Raw genomic sequence first — 21,323 nt, forward strand, 5'->3', positions numbered from 1 at the left:
AATGCAGAAGTTGCAGGATCAGTTCATTCCAAAAAGGAAGAAAGATCTTAGGAGGAGGCATAGGTGGCCGTGGCTGACGAAGGATGTTAAGAAACATATAAAGTTAAACGAGAAAAAGTATAACATAGCAAAGATAAGTGGGAAAACGGAGGACTGGGAAGCTTTTAAAGAACAACAGAGGATTACTAAGAAGGAAATACGCAGAGAAAAAATGAGGTACGAAGGTAAACTGGCCAATAATATAAAGGAGGATAGTAAAAGTTTTTTTAGGTATGTGAAAGGCAAAAAAAATGGTTAAGACTAAAATTGGGCCCTTGAAGACAGAAACAGGTGAATATATTACAGGGAACAAAGAAATGGCAGAAGAATTGAATTGGTACTTCAGATCTGTGTTCACTGGGGAAGACACAAGCAATCTCCCTGAGGTACCAGTGGCTGAATGACCTGAACTGAAGGGAATTTATATTTGCCAGGAATTGGTGTTGGAGAGACTGTTAGGTCTGAAGGTTGATAAGTCCCTGGGGCCTGATGGTCTACACCCCAGGGTACTGAAGGAGGTGGCTCGAGAAATCGTGGATGCGTTGGTGATTATTTTCCAGAGTTCGATAGATTCGGGATCAGTTCCTGCGGATTGGAGGGTGGCTAATGTTATACCACTTTTTAAGAAAGGTGGGAGAGAGAAAGCAGGAAATTATAGACCTGTTAGTCTGACCTCAGTGGTGGGAAAGATGTTGGAGTATTATAAAGGATGAAATTACAACACATCTGGATAGTAGTAACAGGATAGGTCAGAGTCAGCATGGATTTATGAAGGGGAAATCATGCTTGACTAATCTTCTGGAATTTTTTGAGGATGTAACTCTGAAGATGGGCAAGGGAGATCCAGTAAATGTAGTGTACCTGGACTTTCAGAAAGCTTTTGATAAAGTCCCACATAGGAGGTTAGTGAGCAAAATTAGGGTGCATGGTATTGGGGGCAAAGTACTAACTTGAATAGTTTGACACCATCCAGAGTTGAGTAGTCCATTTGGGTGGGGGATTTCATTTCAGAATGGCAGGCAGTGACCAGTGGGGTACCACAGGGATCAGTACTGGGACCGCAGCTTTTTACAATATATGTTAATGATAAAGAAGATGGTATTAGTGATAACATTAGCATATTTGCTGATGATACTAAGCTGGGTGGCAGGGTGAAATGTGATGAGGATGTTAGGAGATTACAGGGTGACCTGGACAAGTTAGGTGAGTGGTCAGATGCATGGCAGATGCAGTTTAATGTGGATAAATGTATGGTTATCCACTTTGGTGGCAAGAACAGGAAGGCAGATTACTACCTAAATGGAATCAATTTAGGTAAAGGGGCAGTACGGAGAGATCTGGGTGTTCTTGTACACCAGTCAATGAAGGTAAGCATGCAGGTACAGCAGGTAGTGAAGAAGGCTAATAGCATGCTGGCCTTCATAATAAGAGGGATTGAGTATAGGAGCAAAGAGGTTCTTCTGCAGCTGTACAGGGCCCTGGTGAGACCACACTTGGAGTACTGTGTGCAGTTCTGGTCTCCAAATTTGAGGAAAGACATTCTGGCTATTGAGGGAGTGCAGCGTAGGTTCACGAGGTCAATTCCTGGAATGGCGGGATTACCTTATGCTGAAAGACTGGAGCGACTGGGCTTGTATACCCTTGAGTTTAGAAGACTGAGAGGGGATATGATTGAGACATATAAGATTATTAAAGGATTGGACACTCTGGAGGCAGGAAACATGTTTCCGCTGATGGGTGAGTGCCAAACCAGAGGACACAGCTTAAAAATACGGGGTAGACCATTTAGGACAGAGATGAGGAGAAACTTCTTCACCCAGAGAGTGGTGGCTGTGTGGAATGCTCTGCCCCAGAGGGCAGTGGAGGCCCAGTCTCTGGATTCATTTAAGAAAGAGTTGGATAGATCTCTCAAGGATAGTGGAATCAAGGGTTATGGAGGTAAGGCAGGAACAGGATACTGATTAAGGATGATCAGCCATGATCATAATGAATGGTGGTGCAGGCTCGAAGGGCAGAATGGCCTACTACTGCACCTATTGCCTATTGGTGCCAAACCTCCAATAAAAAGCGAACAAATAGGTCATTTTAAAAGATTTAATGATTTTAATGTTTTAATGATTATTTCCTTGTCACCTTTCAGGTTATTCAATGATGTTGTGCTGCTTAATACTGAAAAACCCCAATTTAAGGTAAGGCTTTTGTACACTTTACTGAAGTGGTGTGTGCTTAAGATTTATAAGCAAACAGCTTAATTTTTTTTACTGAGATCACATATTCCATATTTGTGTCACTCATTGGGTAAAGAGCTTTCCTCCTAATTTCCTGTTGCCATTTTTTCAGTGATGTCTTACTTCGTGGATTTTGTCTCCCCATGTGTAAAAGAAAAAAAAACTCATCCCTATTTGTATGTCAGATTGTTTCATAATTTAAAAAAAAATCTTTAATTTCAGAACAGGGGAATGTATCAGCCTTTTCTGTTTTCTTCATTCATTCATTCATCATATGTGTTACTGGCTCGGCTAATATTTATTGTCAGTCCCTAATTATCCTGGTGAAGTTGGTGATAAGCTGCCCTTGAGTTAGAGGAACTGTTAGGATGGGAGTTCCAGGATTTTGATGCACTGGCTGGCAGTGAAGGAACAGTGATATTGTTCCAAGTCAGGTCGTTGAGTGGCTTGGAGGAGAACCTGAAGGTGATAGTGTTCCCAGGCATCTGCTGCCCTTCTCCTTGTAGCTGCTAGAGGTGATAGATTTGGAAAGTGCTGGTTGGAGGATCTTTGTTGAGCTACAGCAGTGCATCTTGTAGATGGCACACACTCTGCTACTGTGCATTGGTGGTGGAGGGAATGAATATTGGATGGGGTGCCAAGCAAATGGACTACTCAACTCTGGATGGTGTCAAACTATTCCGATGTGGGACCTGCATTCTTCTGAGCAAATGGAGAGTATTCTATCACACACCTGACGTGCCTTTTAGATGGTAGGCAGGCAATGAGGAGACAGGTGGTGACTCACTCACCACAGAATTCCTAGCCTTGGATGTTCTCTTGTGGCCATAATATTTATTTGCCTGGTCTAGTTCAGTTTCTGATCAATGGTAACTACCAGGATATTGATAGGAGATTCAACAATGGCAATGTTACAATTGAATGTTAGATTTGTTATGATTGGTTTCTCTCTTGATGGTTCATACTGTTAAGATCCCAGTTGATGGTAATACTGAACAATTCAGATCCCAGAATGAAACCTGGCTTGATAACTCAAACTTTAATTTATTCAATTGCTTACCATGGTAAATTACATACTGAATATATATATGACTGAAAATGTTGTTTAACTAAAGGCGACCAGGTTATTATATGGAAGAAGAGAAAAAAAAAGCTATATATAAGACATTTTAGAAAGTTCTTAACATAAATCATGAAATCAAAGATTCAGTCTTTTCCTACTAATATCCTTTCACAAATGCTCAATTCCAGAGAAATATCACTGCTAACTCAACTCCTTAATTTCTTATTTTAAAAGACTTTTTATTACCGTTCCCTTCTTGGGACTGTTGAAGCAGTTTTACAGTTTCTTCCTACTGGTATGAAACCTTTCTAATCTTGTAGTCTAACCTCTCTTCTGTTCTGGCAACTTGCAAGCTTCTCGACAAAATCTCAGTTTGAAGGCTTCACAAACTAAATTTCTTTTGTGGTGGGTCTAAACTCTGTTCAGACCTGAAAACGTGATTCTTCTACCCTGAAGTCAAAGGTAAATTAGTGGCCTATGAACTGCTTTTCTCCATCTGTCATAAACTCAGTAGTTTGACCATTCAATGCATTAACGCCACTGGTAGCCTACTTGGTGCTTGGTTAGTGTGAAGGACAGGTCTGGTAGGATAGGGAATACTGGATGACTAGAGATCTTGATGCTCTGGTCAAGACAAAGAGGGAGGCATATGTCAGGTATAGACAGCTGATATCAAGTGAATCCCTTGAAGACTAAAGTGGGTGTAGGATTACAATTAAGAGGGAAATCAAGAGGGCAAAAAGGGGCATGCGATAGCTTTGGCAAATTTAAGGAGAATCCAAAGAGATTCTACTTGTATATTAACGGCAAAAGAATAACTAGGAAGAGAATATGGTCTGTTAGAAATCAATGGGGCCATCTATGTGTGGGACCACAGGACATGGATGAGGTCCTAAACGAAGATTTTGTTTCATATTTACTGTGGAGAAAGACATGGAAGCGAGGGATCTCAAGGAAACAAATAGTGATTTCTTGAGAAGAGTCCACATTACAGAAGAGGATGTGCTGGAGGTCTTAAAACATATAAAGGTGGATAAGGCCCCTGGATCTGATCAAGTGTATGCCAGGACATTGTTGGAAGTTAAGGAAGAAATTGCAGGGCCCCTAACAAAGATATTGACTGCCCCAGGTGAGGTGTCTGAAGCCTAGCAGTTGGCTAATGCTGTGCCTTTACTTAAGAACGGCTGCAAGGAAAAGCCAGGGAATTTCTGGAGTACTGTGTGCAGTTCTGATTACCCTGCTTTAGAAAGAATATTATTAAACTGGAGACGGTCCAGAAAGGGATGTTGTTGGGAATAAAGGGTTTGACCTATAATAATAGATTGGATAGACTGGGACTTTTTCTCACTGCAATGTAGGAGGTTGAGCGGTGACCTTTATAGAGGATTATAAAATCATGATGGGCACGGATAAAATGAATAGCATGGCATTTTCCCCAGGGTGAGGGTGTTCAAAGCTAGGGGGCATTTTTTTAAGGTGAGAGAAGAAAAATTTTAAAATGGACTTGAGGGGCAACCTTTTTACATAGAGAATGGTTTGTGCGTGGAATTAATTGCCAGAGCAAATGGTGGTTGCAGACACAATTACAACATTTGGATAAGTACATGAAAGGTTTAGAGGGATATGGGCCAAATGCATTAAGTGGGACTAATTTAGTTTGGGAACATGTTTGCCATGGAATAATTGGGCTGAAGAGTCTGTTTCCATACTGTATGACTCTACAGAGTGGTGGATAAAATGTCAGAGAGGATTCTGAGAGACAGGATCTACAAGCATATAGAAAGGCAAGGACTAATTGAGGATAGTCAGCATGGCTTTGTGCATGGGAAATCGTGTCTCACAAATTTGATGGAGTTTTTTTTGAAGAGGTGACCAAAAAGATAAATGAAGGCAGAATGGTAGACCTTGTCTATGCGGACTTCAGCAAGCCTTTTGGCAAGGTTTAGCATGATAAACTGATTAGTTCGGTTAGATCACATGGGATCCAGGAGGAACTAGCCAATTGGATACAAGAGTTGACTTGATAGTTGGAGACAGAGGATGGTAGTAGAAGGTTGTTATTCCGACTGGAGGCCTGCGACCAGAGGTGTGTTCTAAGGATCATTACTAGGTCCACTGTTATTTGTCATTTATATAAACTATTTGGATGTGAATATAGGAGGCATGGTCCGTAAGTTTGTGGATGACACCAAGATTGGTGGTATAGTGGACAGTGAAAAAGGTTATCTAAGATGACGAGATCTTTATCAACTAGGCCAGTGGGTCGAGGAATGGCAGATAAAGTTCATTTTAGATAAATGCGAGATGTTGCACTTTTGATAAGACAAACCAGGGCAAGACTTACACAGTTACAACAGTAGGGCCTTTGGGAGTGTTGTCAAACAGAAACACCTAGAGGTGCAGGTTCATAATTCCTTGAAAGTGGAGTCATAGGTAGACAGCTGGTGAAGGAGATGTTTGATATGTTTGCCTTCATTGGTCAGAGCATTGAAGCAGAGATTGGGATGTCGTGTTATGGCAGTATAAGACTTGGGTAAGGCCACATTTGGAGTACTGCATACAATTCTGGTTGCCCTGCTGTAGGAAGAATGTTATTAAATTGGAGAGCGTGCAAAAAAGATTTTTGCGGATGTTACCAATACTGGAGGTTTGTGTTATAAAAAGAGGCTGGATAGGCTGGAACGTTTTTGCTTGGAGCTTAGAAGACTGAGGGGTGACCTTTACCGAGGTTTATAAAATCATGAGGAGTGTAGATAAGGTAAATAGCCAAGGCCTTTTCCCCAGGGTAGGGGAGTCCAAAACTAGAGAGTATAGGATTAAGGTGAGAAGGGAAGGGACCTGAGGGGTAACGTTTTCACACGGAGGGCTGTGCATATAAGGAACAAGCTGTCAGAGGAAGTGGTAAAAGCGAATGTAGTTACAACATTTAGAAGGCGTTTGGACAAGTACAGAAGATTTAGAGGGATGTGGGCAAAAACAGGCAAATGGGGCTAGTTCAGTTTAGGAAGTAATGTTGGTATGAGTTGGGCCAAGGGGTCTGTTTATTTGCTGTATGACGGTCTACATCTGAACCAGACTGGAACCAATGTCCTTGGGGGAGTTTTTGCTGTTGGGGAGGTTTTAAACTAATGTGGCAGGGGGCTGAGAACCAGAAGAGAAGTAGGCTGCGACATGGAGACTGGAGACTGTAAGAATTATGAACATAGCATTAGTAAAGGGAAGAGTAGAACATAGAACATAGAAAGGTACAGCACAGAACAGGCCTTTAGGTCCACGATGTTGTGCCGAGACTTAATCCTAATGCAAAATATAGTATCTTAATCTACGCACCCCTCGACTCACTGCTATCCATGTGCATGTCCAGCAGTCGCTTAAATGTCCCCAATGTTCCACCACCACAGCTGGCAACGCATTCCATGCATTCACAACTCTCTGTGTAAAGAACCTTCCTCTGATGTCTCCTTTATACCTTCCTCCTAATATCTTCAAACTATGACTTCTCGTACCAATCAACCCTGCCCTGGGAAAAAGTCTCTGGCTATTGACTCTATCTATTCCTCTCATTATTTTGTACACCTTGATCAGGTCTCCTCTCTTCTTCCTCCTCTTCAGAGAGAAAAGTCCGAGCTTATTCAACCTCTCTTCATAAGGCAAGCCCTCCAGTCCAGACAGCATCCTGGTAAACCTTCTTTGCACCCTCTCCAAAGCCTCTGTATCTTTCCTATAGTAGGGTGACCAGAACTGGACACAATATTCCAAGTGTGGTCTCACGAGGGACTTGTAGAGCTGCAGCAAAACCTCGCGGCTCTTAAACTCTATACACCTGTTAATGAAAGCCAAAATACCATATGCTTTCTTAACAACCCTATCCACTTGGGTGGCAACTTTGAGGGATCTATGTACTTGCACACCCAGATCCCTCTGTTCCTCCACACTACCAAGAATCCTGTCTTTAATCCTATATTCAGCATTCGAGTTCAATCTTCCAAAATGCATCACTTCACATTTATCCAGGTTGAACTCCATCTGCCATTTCTCAGCCCAGCTCTGCATCCTGTCATTGTCGCGCTGCAGCCTGCAGTAACCCTCTATACTATCAACAACACCTCTAACCTTTGTGTCATCTGCAAATTTACTATCCCACCCCTCGACCTCCTCATCCAAGTAATTTATAAAAACTACAAAGAGCAGAGGCCCAAGAACAGAGCCCTGCAGGGCCTCACTCAACACTGTCTTCCAGGCAGAATACTTTCCAACTACAACCACTCTCTGCCATCTGTTAGCCAGCCAATTCTGAATCCAGATAGCCAATGACTTTATGAATGAGCCTACCATGGAGAACCCTATCAAATGCCGTGCTGAAATCCATATACACCACATCCATTGCTTGACCGTTGTCGACCTGTCTTGACACCTCCTCAAAGAACTCAGTAAGATTTGTGAGGCATGACCTGCCCCTCACAAAGCCATGCTGACTGCCTTTAATCACACTATGCTTTGCCAAATAGTCATAAATCCTATCCCTCAGAATTCTTTCCACAACTTTGCTGACCACAGAGTCGGCAGAGAGAAGATGAGCGCAAAAATCTGTTGGCCTGAAATGCAGCTACTTTAATGCAAGGAGTATAGTGTGTAAGGCAGATAAATTTAGGTCTTGGATTGGTGCCTGGGAGTATGGCATTATTGCAATCACAGAGACTTGGTTGAAGGAAGGGCATGATGATTGGCAACTAAATGTTCCAGGATATAGACGCTTCTGACAGGACAGGGAGGGAAGTAAAAGGTAGGAGGTGGGGGGGGGGGGGAGTTGCATTGCTGGTCAGGGATGATATCACGGCTGTGCTAAAGGAGCTCACCATGGAGATCTTGGGTAGTGAGGCATTATGGGTGGAGCTGAGAAATAAGGATGCAATTACATTGTTGGGGCTATATTACAGGCCTCCCAACAGTGAGCATGAGGTAGAAGAACAAATAGGTAAACAGATAATGGAAAAATGTAGAGGCAATAGGGTAGTGGTGATGGGAGATTTTAATTTTCCCAATATTGACTGGGGTACACTTAGCGTCAGAGGTCTGGATGGGGTAGAATTTGTAAGAAGCGTCTGGTAGAGTTTTCTACAGCAATATGTCAATAGTCCGATGAGCAAAGGGGTCATATTGGACCTGGTACTGGGGAATGAGCCAGGACAGGTGGTAGAGGTTATGGTGGGGGATTTCTTTGAGAACAGTGACCACAATTCTGTAAGTTTTAGAATACGTAGACAAAGATGAGAGTGGTCCTAAGGGAAGAGTACTAAACTGGGTCAAGGACAATTGTCTCAAAATTAGGCAGGAGCTCGGAAATGTGGATTGGACACAGCTATTTGAAGGGAAGTCGACATTTAAGATGTGGGAGGCTTTCAGAGATAGTGCAGGATAAGCATGTTCCGTTGAAGGCAAAGGATAGGAAGGGCAAGATTTGTGAACTCTGGATGATAGGAGAAATTGTACGACTAGCCAAAAGGAAAAGGGAAGCGTACATAAGGTCCAGGCAGCTAAGAATAGAACAGGCCCTGGAGGAATATCGGAAGAGTAGGACAAGTCTTAATTGAGGAAAAGGGGCCATGAAATAACTTTAGCGAGTAGAATTAAGGAGAATCCCAAAGCATTTTATTCTTATAGAAGAAGCAAGCCGGGAACTAGGGAAAGGATTGGTCCACTAAAGGATAACGAAGGAAGTCTGTGTGTCGAACCTGAGCGAATGGGTGAGATTCTGAATGATTACATTGCATCAGTGTTCACTGAGGAGAGGAACATGATGAATCTTGAGATTAGCGATAGAAGTTTGATTAGTCTGGAGCACGTTTACATAAGTAGGGAAGATGTGTTGGGTAGGCTAGAGGTTATTAAGGTGGACAAATCCCCAGGACTGGATGGGATCTATCCCAGGTTGCTGAGGGAGGCGAGAGAGGAAATAGCTGGGGTCCTGACAGATACCTTTGTGGCATCCTTAAATACAGGTGAGGTGCCAGAGGACTGGACGGTTGCTCATGTTGTCCCCCTGTACAAGAAGGGTAGTGGGGATATTCCAGGTAACTACAGACCAGTGAGTCTGACATCCGTGGTGGGAAAGTTGCTGGAGAAGGTACTGAGGAATAGGATCTATTTATGTTTAGAAAAGAATGGGCTTATCAGTGATAAGCAACATGGTTTTGTGCGGGGGGAGATCGTGCCTTACCAACTTAATAGAGTTCTTCAAGGAAGTGACCAAGTTGATAGATGAAGGAAGGGCTGTTGACGTCATATACATGGACTTTAATAAGGCGTTTGATAAGGTTCCCCATTGTAGACTAATGGAGAAAGTGAAGTCACACGGTGTGCAGGGTGTTCTTGCTAGGTGGATAAAGAGCTGGTTGAGCAGCAGGAGACAGTAGTAGTTGAAGGGAGTTTCTCAAAATGGAGAAAGGTGTTCCACAGGGATCAGTGTTGGGGCCACTGTTGTTTGTAATATACATAAATGATCTGGAAGAGGGCACTGTTTATATGATCAGGTTTGCAGATGACATGAAGATTGGTAGAGTAACGGAAAGCATAAGGGACTGTCAGAGAATACAGGAGGATATAGATAGACTGGAGAGTTTGGCGGAAAAGTGGCAGATGGTTTTCAATCCAGACAAATGTGAGGTGATGCATTTCGGCAAAACTAATTCGAGAGTGAATTATACAATGAATGAAAGAGCCTTGGGAAAAGTTGATGGGCAGAGAGATCTGGGGATACACGCGGTAAGTACTTCACACAGAGGGTGGTGAGTGTCTGGAATGCATTGCCAGCAGAGGTAGTGGAGGTAGGCGCGGTAGATTCATTTAAGATGCGTCTGGACAGATGCATAGGTAGGTAGAGAGTAGAGGGATACAGATGCTTAGGAATTGGGCGACAGGTTTAGACAGCTGATTTGGGTCAGCTCAGGCTTGGAGGGCCAAAGGGCCTGTTCCTGGGCTGTAAAGTTTCTTCGTTCTTTGTAATATACTGTACCAAATGACGATTGACAGTTGACTACCAAGCACTGTTTACATTTTATAACAGGCAGGTTGATTTGATTGGTGAGAGCATTGCCCTGAGAAATGTACCAGCAATGACCATCATCATTGATTTGAAAAAGGCACACTGCATGATGTGTTTTTGTTGTCTACAAATTTAGGCCAGTCAGTTGGGCTTGCAGTGTGGCATGTTTACATGTGCTAGAAGCTGCATATTTTAATACACAAGACCCCGACCTACACAAGTTTAAAATATCTTTCTCGAGCATTGTTAGCAATCTTTCCCAATGTTCAGATCCATTTGATAAGTAAGCACTAGTTCTAAACAAGTAATAGTGGAAATGTGGGACATACAATTCCCCCTGGGCCACAGTAAAAACATAACTCCCCACCCCAGTTGCAAATGACTGTGGATACAAAATCAGTTGAAATTTTCAAGACTGAAATTGATACTTTTTTTTGAGATAAGGCTATTGAGCAATAAGGAACAATGGTGGGCACATCGATCTTGTGTATGCACAGCACCCAGTGTACCCTACTCTACACTGGAGAAACCAAATGTAGACTGGGTAACCACTTTGCCTCAACCTTCCTGTAGCCGGTTAATTTACCACCGTCCTGCTCACATGCCCACTTGTCTATCATCGGCATGCTGCAATGTTCTAGTGAATCGCAACATCTCATCTTCAGACACTTTACAACCTTCTGGACTTAACGTTAATTCAACACCTTCAAATTGTAAACTCACTCCCATTTCTTCCCTTTTAGCTTTACTTGTTACATTCCCTTGCCCCCATCCTAGTGGGACTGTCTTTTCTTTCCAGTCTGGCAGTTAGACACACCATTGTTTTGCCATTCTCGCATTCTGATCACTTAATCTGCACTATTAGCACCCTTTCTCCCCCAGTGCACTTCTCTGTTTCCACCCACCATCACTATTGCATAAATGATGTCCCCTCCACATTCCACATCAGCTCTGATGAAGAGACCTTGGAGTGCAGGTTCATAGCTCCTTGAAAGTGGAGTCGCAGGTAGATAGTGAAGAAGGTGTTTGGTATGCTTTCCTTGATTGGTCAGAGTATTGAATACATCATTTCTTGCATCCGCTGCACCCGATGTGGCCTCCTCTATATTGGGGAGACAGGCCGCCTACTTGCGGAAAGTTTCAGAGAACACCTCTGGGACACCCGGACCAACCACCCCGTGGCTCAACGCTTCAACTCCCCCTCCCACTCCACCAAGGACATGCAGGTCCTTGGACTCCTCCATCGCCAGACCATAGCAACACGACAGTTGGAAGAAGAGCGCTTCATCTTCCGCCTAGGAACCCTCCAACCACAAGGGATGAACTCAGATTTCTCCAGTTTCCTCATTTCCCCTCCCCCCCCACCTTGTCTCAGTCAAATCTCTCGAACTCCGCACCGCCTTCCTAACCTGCAATCTTCTTCCTGACCTCTCCGCCCCCACCCCCACTCCGGCCTATCACCCTCACCTTGACCTCCTTCCACCTATCACATTTCCAACGCCCCTCCCCCAAGTCCTTCTTCCCTACCTTTTATCTTAGCCTGCTGGACACACTTTCCTCATTCCTGAAGAAGGGCTGATGCCCGAAACGTCGATTCTCCTGTTCCTTGGATGCTGCCTGACCTGCTGCACTTTTCCAGCAACACATTTTCAGCTCTGATCTCCAGCATCTGTGGTCCTCACTTTCTCCTACAGGAGTTGGGAGGTCATGTTGCGGCTGTACAGGACATTGGTTAGGCCACTGTTGGAATATTGCGTGCAATTCTGGTCTCCTTTCTATCGGAAATATGTTGTGCAACTTGAAAGGGTTCAGAAAAGATTTACAAGAATGTTGCCAGGGTTGGAGGATTTGAGCTATCGGGAGAGGCTGAACAGGCTGGGACTGTATTCCCTGGAGCATCAGAGGTTGAGGGGTGACCTTATAGAGGTTTACAAAATTGAGGGGCATGGATAGGGTAAATAGGCAAAAGTCTTTTCCCTGGGGTCGGGGAGTCCAGAACTAGAGGGCATTGGTTTAGGGTGAGAGGGGAAAGATATGAAAGAGACCTCAGGGGCAACTTTTTCACACAAAGGATGGTACATATATGGAATGAGCTGCCAGAGGAATTGGTGAAGGTTGGTACAATTGCAACATTTAAGAGGCGTTTGGATGGGTATATGAATAGGAGAAAGTAAGGACTGCAAATGCTGGAGACCAGAGTTGAAAAGTGTGTTGCTGGAAAAGTGCAGCAGGCCAGGCAGCATCCGAGGAGCAGGAAAATCGACGTTTCGGGCATAAGCCCTTCTTCAGGAATGAGGGCTCATTCCTGAAGAAGGGCTTATGCCCGAAACATCGATTCTCCTGGGTATATGAATAGGAAGGGTTTGGAGGGATATGGGCCAGGTGCTGGCAGGAGGGACTAGATTGGGTTGGGATATCTGGTCAGCATGCTCGGATTGGACCGAAGGGTCTGTTTCCGTGCTGTACATCTCTATGACTCTATAAGAGTCATCTAGACTGAAAATGTTTGCTTTCTCTCCATGGATGGTGTGTGATCTGTTGTGATCTCCAGCATCTTTTGTTTTCAGGGAGATGGACAGAGTTGATGCACTGGCCAGCCATTATGAAAGTTTCAAATGAATGAATAGCAAAAACCTCTTCATATGCTTTTGATTTTTTGAAAACGTGAAAACATGCCAGGCAAATGGAGTTTCTAAAAATTTTCTGATTTGGTTGTTAATGATTTACAAAACATTACACAAATGAATAACTTTTCTAATTTTGAGGAAATAGCTATTTCTTCCCATGGAAAGCAGTTTAAATACTATTTATACATGTAGAAAGCTGCAAAAAGAAATGGACTAGTGTCTAACATTTGGAATTATTTTTGTGGCAGATCCCTACAAAACTGAAGGAAGCTTTAAAAACAGCAAAAGAATGCATGGAGAACAAGCTAAATCAAGAACAAAGAGCTGTGAGTTGAATAAAACAACCCAGACTACAGTATTAAGTCTGTAACATGTCTAGAAATTGAAAATGTCTAAGATGATGCCATTCTGGAAGAGTAAATATCATTTTGGATTCAAAGTGCATTTCTCTCTTGGAACATGGTGTTGTTATTGATAATGTAGAGAAGTGTAGAAATGTCTTAGCTCTGTCTGCATTCAGTCTGCTATTTTCAGCTTTTTTTGGCTGCGGTTAACATGTTGTCAGTGATGTGCTTGGCTTTTGCCTGAGTTGTATATGACGAGGTGAGGAGTTTGTTGCATGTTTAGACTGTAAGTGACATCAGAGGTTTCTCTCTGAGTCAGTCCATGTGCTAAGATGGTTCATCTAACTAAAACTTCACGTAACAGATTTCCTGAGGTAGAGGTAATCTGATATTTATATCATGCAGTTTGTGGCAGCCTCACGAATATTTGACTTTACAATCCAAATCTAAAGTGAAATCAAGATCAGCATTCCTTTATTTCAAACATATCTAGTATGTGATTAGAGTGCAAAATATTCCTGATTATACTTGATGTTTCAGTGCAGGTTTGGCTGTATGTTAGAGCTACAACATCGAGGATTTCTGCGGGTTATTGAAATTTCTCATTTGTTTTTTATTAAAGCACTCTCATTTACTGCTGACTAAATAGAAAACTTCTGTGGAATTAATATTATAAACCAATGTGGCAAAACTATATGTGCAAAGTGCTTAAACTTTTTCCTCTCACAATCCAAAGATGTGCAGGTCAGGTGAATTGGCCACACTAAGTTGCCCATTGTGTTAGGTGCATTAGTAAGAGGGAAATGGGTCTGGGCAGGTTACTCTCTGGAGAGTTTATGTGGACTTGTTGGACCGAAGGGCCTGTTTCCAACACTATAGGGAATCTAATCTAATCTAGTCTACTCTGCCTGTCCTTGGATCATGAAGGGAAAAAAAAAATCAGTTCAGGCACGTAGTCTTGAATGTTTGAATACAGTTGTCTTGAACACCATTGGAAAGTGCACATTGACACGTTGGAGGTCGGATTAGGATTGTTTCACCACAATTGAAAAGCCTGTCATCTTTCTTTATCTGAATTTATGCAAAACAAATGGTTGACGAGCACCTGTGACACAGTAAGTTAGTAAGCATCACTCTCTGAAATGAGAAATGAAGAAGTGATTGAATAATGCAGAAGAAGTTAGATTTCTATTTTCTGAATTGTAACTACTTCTGTATGCTTTAAATGATGAGTGTTCTGTCTAAATGTGGAAAAAATGTCAATCATCAGATGGCTGCTCAGGGCCTCTGGCAGCGCAGTGACCGTGTCCCTACCTTTAGGCCAGAAAGTTCATATTCAAGTCCCACCTGCTGTAAAAGTGTGTCATAACATGTCTGAACAGGTTGACTGACAAGAAAACCACCCGATCTTTTTTATTTTAAGAGCGGGCCTTTTGCTGAGAGGCCTGTTGCATTTTAAGGACTGAGTCTTGCGTGTTTCAAAAACATGTACTGTTGCAGATTTCTAGGTCTGATTCTGCACATATGTAGGCATTTCATAAGCTGACCCAACCAATAGGAAGGTGAGATTGGTTATAGATTATAGAGGATCACGTTGATCTTGTGGATACCGGAGGAGTACTTCTCCTGTGCCCAATGAAATAATTTTAACCTTGCCTTCTAATAATCCTTTTCTATTCACCAGGTTTTCTGGAGTAGAGAATTTATGGCAGATACTTGTACAATACTTCACATAGCTCCCTCAGGATCCTATTTGTGTCTGAGGACCCAGATATGCATAGGTTAATGAGGACCTGACCTGATTTAGATAATGCAGAAATCACTGGCAGAAGGCCCAAAATGGTGGCAAGGTTGAAGTGAGTTGGTACCTTAGCCACACGCAATACAATGGCACCAGTACCCTGTGAAAGCAGGGCAAAAATCTTTCCTACTTTACCACTGATAAGCAGAAAGTCAAGTATATCACCACAAACTAGTAGAATAGTTAGAACATATCTTGTACATTTTCTCATGCTGCCAGGAATCATCACTTCAACTTGTTTCTTTTCCAAAAGCTTCATCGGTATAAGAGGCTGACACGGGCACAATCTCATCATGGATCAGAGGAAGAGAAGAAGAGGAGGAAGACTTTGGCAAGAAAGGTAAATTAAAGTTAAAAAGATTTTAAAACATTATTGTTTTAACATTTATTCTAAAATTTTAATAAATGAAATGATTAGCACACAAGTTAAGATGGCTGTGAAAATGGTTGCATGCACAGATGGTGACGGTGATGTCAGTAACTGGCAACAGATGTCCCTGATTCAGAATGAATCTCTGCCTGTGTGGCTGCTGCCACTACATTCCCTGCATCATAATATCATACCAGTTGAGGCATGTGCAGATGGCCCTACTGTGGTCAAAGTTCAGGGTATGGGGGGATGGGGAGAGTGCAGAAGAGATCACGTAGTGCTGCTGTTCAACCGGGCAGTTTCCTCGTGCTTGGGGTGAGAGATATTGGCTCCAGGTTCGACTTGGGCATTAGGAAGGTAACACTAGCAGTATCAAGGCTCCCTGGCCTGGAACTCAGCAGGTACCACTTTACAGAACACCAGAAAGCTGGCCAAGTAGACTACTCTTCTGACTGGAAGGGAGGTGCTTCTGCACTAAACAGTGATGTCGCACTCCTAGATGGCATTCCTATGAAACACTGCCTTTACTAACAATCATTCAAACTGAACTGCTTGCTAAGAGATGTACTAGAAAAACAATGCAATGATAGGATGCCTTTCTTTAGTAAAGATGATATTTAATTTTGTTCATATTTTTAAATTAATATTCAATTTTAGTCCGAATAACTCTATAAAACTGTGGCTTTGTTTCTTAAAATAATAAAACTCTTCTGTTCTTTTATTGTAGCAAGCCAAGGTAACAAAAATTGATTCAAGAGAGGTCTAGTTACATTATTTTACTTGTCCTTTAGCTTTTCTGAATTAATTTGCAGCTATCTATATTTTATACTTTTATCTGCTTTATTGCATGTTCATTTTTAATGAGCATTGCACGATACACTGAATTTTGCTGTTTCTCTGATTGCATGACCAAAGTATGGTATAGTTGTATTTCATAGTGTTTCTCAGTCTTTTAAAATAAAATATGCTTTTTCTTATGAGCAGAAATCAAAGCAGTCTGTAACTGAAAATGAAGTGGACATCTCAGCTAAAAGCAGCAACTCAAACAATGTGAACTCTGGTATGTTTTTTGTAATTTGAAAATACATCTAGCAATTAATTCAAGTTCAGTGAATGATATGTGTTTTGAAGTTATTTTTAATAGTTAAAATTTCTGGGCAATTATTCAATAAAGTCTTAGGTTAATGTTCAAATGGAGCTACTGAATATATTGGTTTTATTTAAATGTCAAAGTTTTGTACAGTACAACTCATTCTCAATGGATGCTGCCCACACTAACCTAATTGAAAAAGAATGTAACTTAAAGGCAGAGGATTGGGGACAGAATAATAAAATGGATGGGGAACGTTATGGCAAACAGAAAACTGAGAAGGAATGAATGGGTGTTTTTTTTTCGAGACGCCAGTGACTAGAGAGATAGTGCAGGGATCAATACTTGTACCCCAGCTATTCAAAGCACATTCTAATGATTTAGGTGAGGAAAGTAAATGTAATATCTCTAGGTTTGCTGGTGACACAAAGCAAGGTGGGAGGGTGAACTGTGGGATGGATGCAGAGATGCTTCAGTGTGAATTGTACAAGTTGAGTGAGTGGGCAAACTTATGGCAGGCAAAGTATAATGTATGTAAGTGTGAGGTTATTCACTTGGGTAGCAAAAACAGAAAGGCAGATTATTATCTGAATGACATCAGTTACTCAAGGTGTGGGTGCAGCTGATGATGAAGGCACATGATATATTGACCTTCACAGTGAAAGGATTCAAATACATGAGCAAAGATGATTTCCTCTAATTGATTTGGAAATATATCTCAGTTCCAGCAGTGTTGCTGGGTCAAAATCCTGGAATTCTCTCCCTAACTGCATTGTCAGTCTACCTACAGCACATTGTCTGCAACAATTCAAGAAAACAGCTCATCACCACCACCACCTCCAGGGCAAAAAGGCTCAGCAAAAAGACTGGCAGAGCCAGTGACACCCACATCCCAAGAATGAATAAGGAAAAAAAATAGTACAAGGTCTTGGTGTGCGCTGTGTTGGTCTCCTTATCTGAGGAAGGATATTCTGGCTATGGAGAGAGTGCAGTGAAAGTTTACCTGACTGATTCTTGAGATGACAGGGCTGACCTATGAAGAGAAACTGGTTAGGACTGTATTCACTGGAAGGTAGATGAATGAGGGAAGATCCCACAGAAACCTATAAAATTCTAACAGGACTAGACAGGGTAAATGCAGGAAGGATAGGGAGTCCATAAACAAAAGGTCAAAATTTGTGAAGCTTTGTAGCTCAGGTTGAGGTTTAGGGTGTAGGTTTGCACGCTGAGCTGTAGGTTTGATATCCAGACGTTTTATTACCTGGCTAGGTAACATCATCAATGGCGACCTCCAAGTGAAGCTTCACTTGGAGGTCACCACTGATGATGATACCTAGCCAGGTAATGAAACGTCTAGATATCAAACCTACAGCTCAGCGAGCAAACCTACACTCTAAAAAGGTCAAAAGTTTAAGGATATGCAGTAGGCCATTTAGGACTGAGATGAGGAGGAATTTCTTCACCGAGCCAATGGAATTCTCTGCCACAGAAAATAGTTCAGGTTAAAACATTGAATGTTTTCAAGGAGTTGGATATAGGTCTTGGGGTTAAAGGGCTTAAATGGAATGGGAAGAAGGTGGATACAGGGTAGTGAATTGGATAATCCGTCAGGATTGTACTGAATGGTTGAGCAAGCTCAAAGCGTCGAATGGCCTACTCCTTCATTTGCCAGTTGTCGTGTGAAAAGTACCAAGGTTTAATTCAGTAAAATGTAAGTATTTTTAATGTTTTATGAATTTAAAGAAAGGGGAAAATAGACTTTCATTTCTGTGGAGACTTGGAGTTCAGAAAGTGAAGTAATTTTAAAGTGTGATCACTGTTGTGTGCCCCCATTTGGGCAGATAAAACACCCCAAACAGCAATCTGACGATGACCAGATAATTTATATTCATTGAGCTATAGGATGTAGTCATAATTCGTCTGCTCTTCAAAATAGTTCTGAGCGGCCTTTGATGTCTACCTGAGAGACCCGGGGCTTTGTTTTAACACCTAATCTGAAAGATGGCATCCTCTGAAGGTTGTTCATACATTTTTCTTCATTACATCTTTTAAAATGATTAATTTTAAGGGGAATATAGAATCATATAATTCCTATAGTGCAGGACCTATTCCTATAGTGCATTGACCCTCTGAGGAACTTCCACCCCCCTCCATTCTATACCCATAACCCCACGTTTCCCATGGCTGATCTACTTAGCCTGCACATCCCTGGACACTATGACTATTTGAGCACAGCCAGTCCACCTAATCTGCACATCTTTGGACTGGGGGAGGAAACGAGCACTGGTAGAAACCCACACAGACACGGGGAGACCGTGAGTCTCCTCACAGGTAGTCACCAGGACTGGAATTGATCCCAGATCCTTGACGCTGTGAGGCAGAAGTGCTAACTGCTGTGCTGTTGTGCCATGCCTTAAAAGACTAAACCTACTTAAAACTGTAAATTTAGTTTTTATTCAAAGTCCATAATTTTACATATTTACACAAAAGCTATAATCAATAACCATATTTTGAAAGGCAGAGTCAAGAAAAATGAGGAAAACAAGCTGCTACTGTTCACCTTTATTTTTGCAGATTACCTATTGCCCAGAAGTCAATGTGTAGCCACGTGGTGGCAAATGAAGGTTGTATGGTGCTGATCTCAAGCAAGTCATCTGATCACACTATTAAGCAAGCATCAACAATCAAATAAAGCTTTTGTTCTGTTTGCTGTTGGGAATGAAAAAAAACTCTTAGTAGGACTTTTTCATCACTGAGCCAAAAGATTTCAGTGGGTTCCATGGATTTTATAAGCTTCAGTCAATTTGAGATCCAGTATTTCATCTGTGAGTTGTACAGAATCCAGCCTAGTCAATGCAATGAACACGCTACAAATGAACTACAAAGGACACTTAGTTGAAAATTGTGTTTTATCCCCAGACCAATTTGAGCATGTCTATTAATTTGTAGCATTGTAGAACATGGGAAGGAATGCCTATGACATTTAAGGAAACATTGGGCTGATGACCACTTTGGTAGTTCTTTCAGCATTTTAAAACAAAATATTTATTTGTCAGTATTGAATAAATAAAATTTGAGTGTTCATTCCTTTTCAATTTATAATTTTCTCTTCAGGCTCTGGTGCTAGTTCTCCTTTAACATCACCATCTTCTCCTACTCCTCCATCAACTGGTAGGTACAAGTGTTTCTTAACATGAAAATGATCTGTAATTGTGTTATTAACAGTTGTCTTATTTTAGAATAACGTATTTAGCAAATTACTAACTTATTCTTTAAAAATCCAAGCTCAGAATCATTAATTCATCTAACGATATTATGACAATTAGTGTTAAAATGTTTTATCAAGGTTTGCCATTATCAGATTATATTGGAGGTTCCCCGCCTAAGGCTTATGTAAGCATATTAATGAAATTAATTCTAATTGTGCAACTAACTGAGTACAGTAGTCCCCTGCGTACCTGCGGGGGAATATGTTTCCAAACCTACCGCATAAGTCCAAAAACATGGATAGGAGTGAACACATTAATTTAAATGTGGAAATTTACCTTCCCGGCAGCCCCCTGGTCCCTGGTTCGGGAAGGTTTTCTATAACATGTTCGAGCCGTGGTAAATTGCGGGTAACTGAAACCGTGGAAAACAATTCCGCAGATATTGTAATAATTTCACACAGGGTGGACCTTATATGCAATGAGTTGCCAGAGGAAGTAGTAGATGTAGGTACAGTTACAACTTGTAAAAGGCATTTGGACAGGGACATGAACAAAAAAGGTTTAGAGGGATCTTGGCCAAATACAGGCAAATGGAATCCGTTCACTTTGGAAACCTGATTGGCACAGATGAGTTGGACTGAAGAGTTGGTTGGTTTCTGTGCTATGTGACTCTATAATTTAAACACATATTTGAGATGTTTAGAATTGGCATTAATAAAGAAGAAAAGTACTTTTTTTATGTTTGCTTTCAGGAGTAACTAGGGAACAACTACGAATTTACCTTATCATCATATGGAATGCACCCATTCCACATAGTGGACTTAAATTGTCACTCAATCAATAGGGCAATGATTGTCTTCCTAAACACCAAGCAACATTTTTAGGAGGTCAGCCATTGATCTGTTGTGGTGCAGTGGTCCATGCCTCTTAGCCAGGAGGCCCAGGTTCAAGTTCCACACAAGCCAGAAGTGAATAATACGTCTCTGAATAGGTTGATTAGAGAATATCTAGGAAGGCCAGCCACTGATTTTAAGGATTTGGGTTCTGGTGCTCATTCATGTTCTTTGTCTCATATTGTTTCATATCTTTATGTAATATATAAGTTTTTTTTATCCACTATTAATTAGTTTTGTGTTTGAATTGGTACAGTATAATTTTGCAAGGATAAAAAGAGCTTAAAGCACTCTTGGTTGACATAATTTTTAATTTAGAAGAATTGAGGAGTGATCTAATTGAGGTATTTAAAATTAACATGATATTCAAATACGAGAAATTACTTCCTCTGGTGAAATCAGCAAACGTTTGCTTGAGCGAGGTGAGTTAAAATCTCGTTCCCTGAAAGCTTGGAGATGTGGGTAAATTTAAATTTTATGGGCTGAGATTGAATGACTTAATTTTGGTAAGGGCACTAAGAGATATGAGATGAAGATAGATAAATGGTGTAAAAATATAGGTTAGCCATAATCTAATTGAATGGCTCAATGTGTTTGAAAGGCTGAGTAGATATCTT

At 41.5% G+C, this 21,323-nt stretch overlaps 1 protein-coding gene across 4 annotated transcripts in view; it reads left to right on the plus strand.

The window, feature by feature from the left end:
* Nucleotides 1-21,323, plus strand: part of pxk (PX domain containing serine/threonine kinase) — a 65,302-nt gene that overhangs the window by 36,037 nt on the left and 7,942 nt on the right. For all 4 annotated transcript variants that reach the window (XR_011962037.1, XM_072582402.1, XM_072582401.1 and 1 more), the window contains 5 exons: nt 2,180-2,228; nt 13,248-13,325; nt 15,398-15,484; nt 16,499-16,574; nt 19,719-19,775. Coding sequence is in view for 3 of the 4 variants with exons in the window: in XM_072582402.1 (XP_072438503.1) it covers nt 2,180-2,228; nt 13,248-13,325; nt 15,398-15,484; nt 16,499-16,574; nt 19,719-19,775 (347 nt within the window). In the remaining variant the exon portion in view is untranslated. The remainder of the gene's footprint in view (nt 1-2,179; nt 2,229-13,247; nt 13,326-15,397; nt 15,485-16,498; nt 16,575-19,718; nt 19,776-21,323) is intronic.

The sequence above is a fragment of the Chiloscyllium punctatum genome, chromosome 12 (assembly GCF_047496795.1).
Source record: "Chiloscyllium punctatum isolate Juve2018m chromosome 12, sChiPun1.3, whole genome shotgun sequence".
Taxonomy (NCBI): domain Eukaryota; kingdom Metazoa; phylum Chordata; class Chondrichthyes; order Orectolobiformes; family Hemiscylliidae; genus Chiloscyllium; species Chiloscyllium punctatum.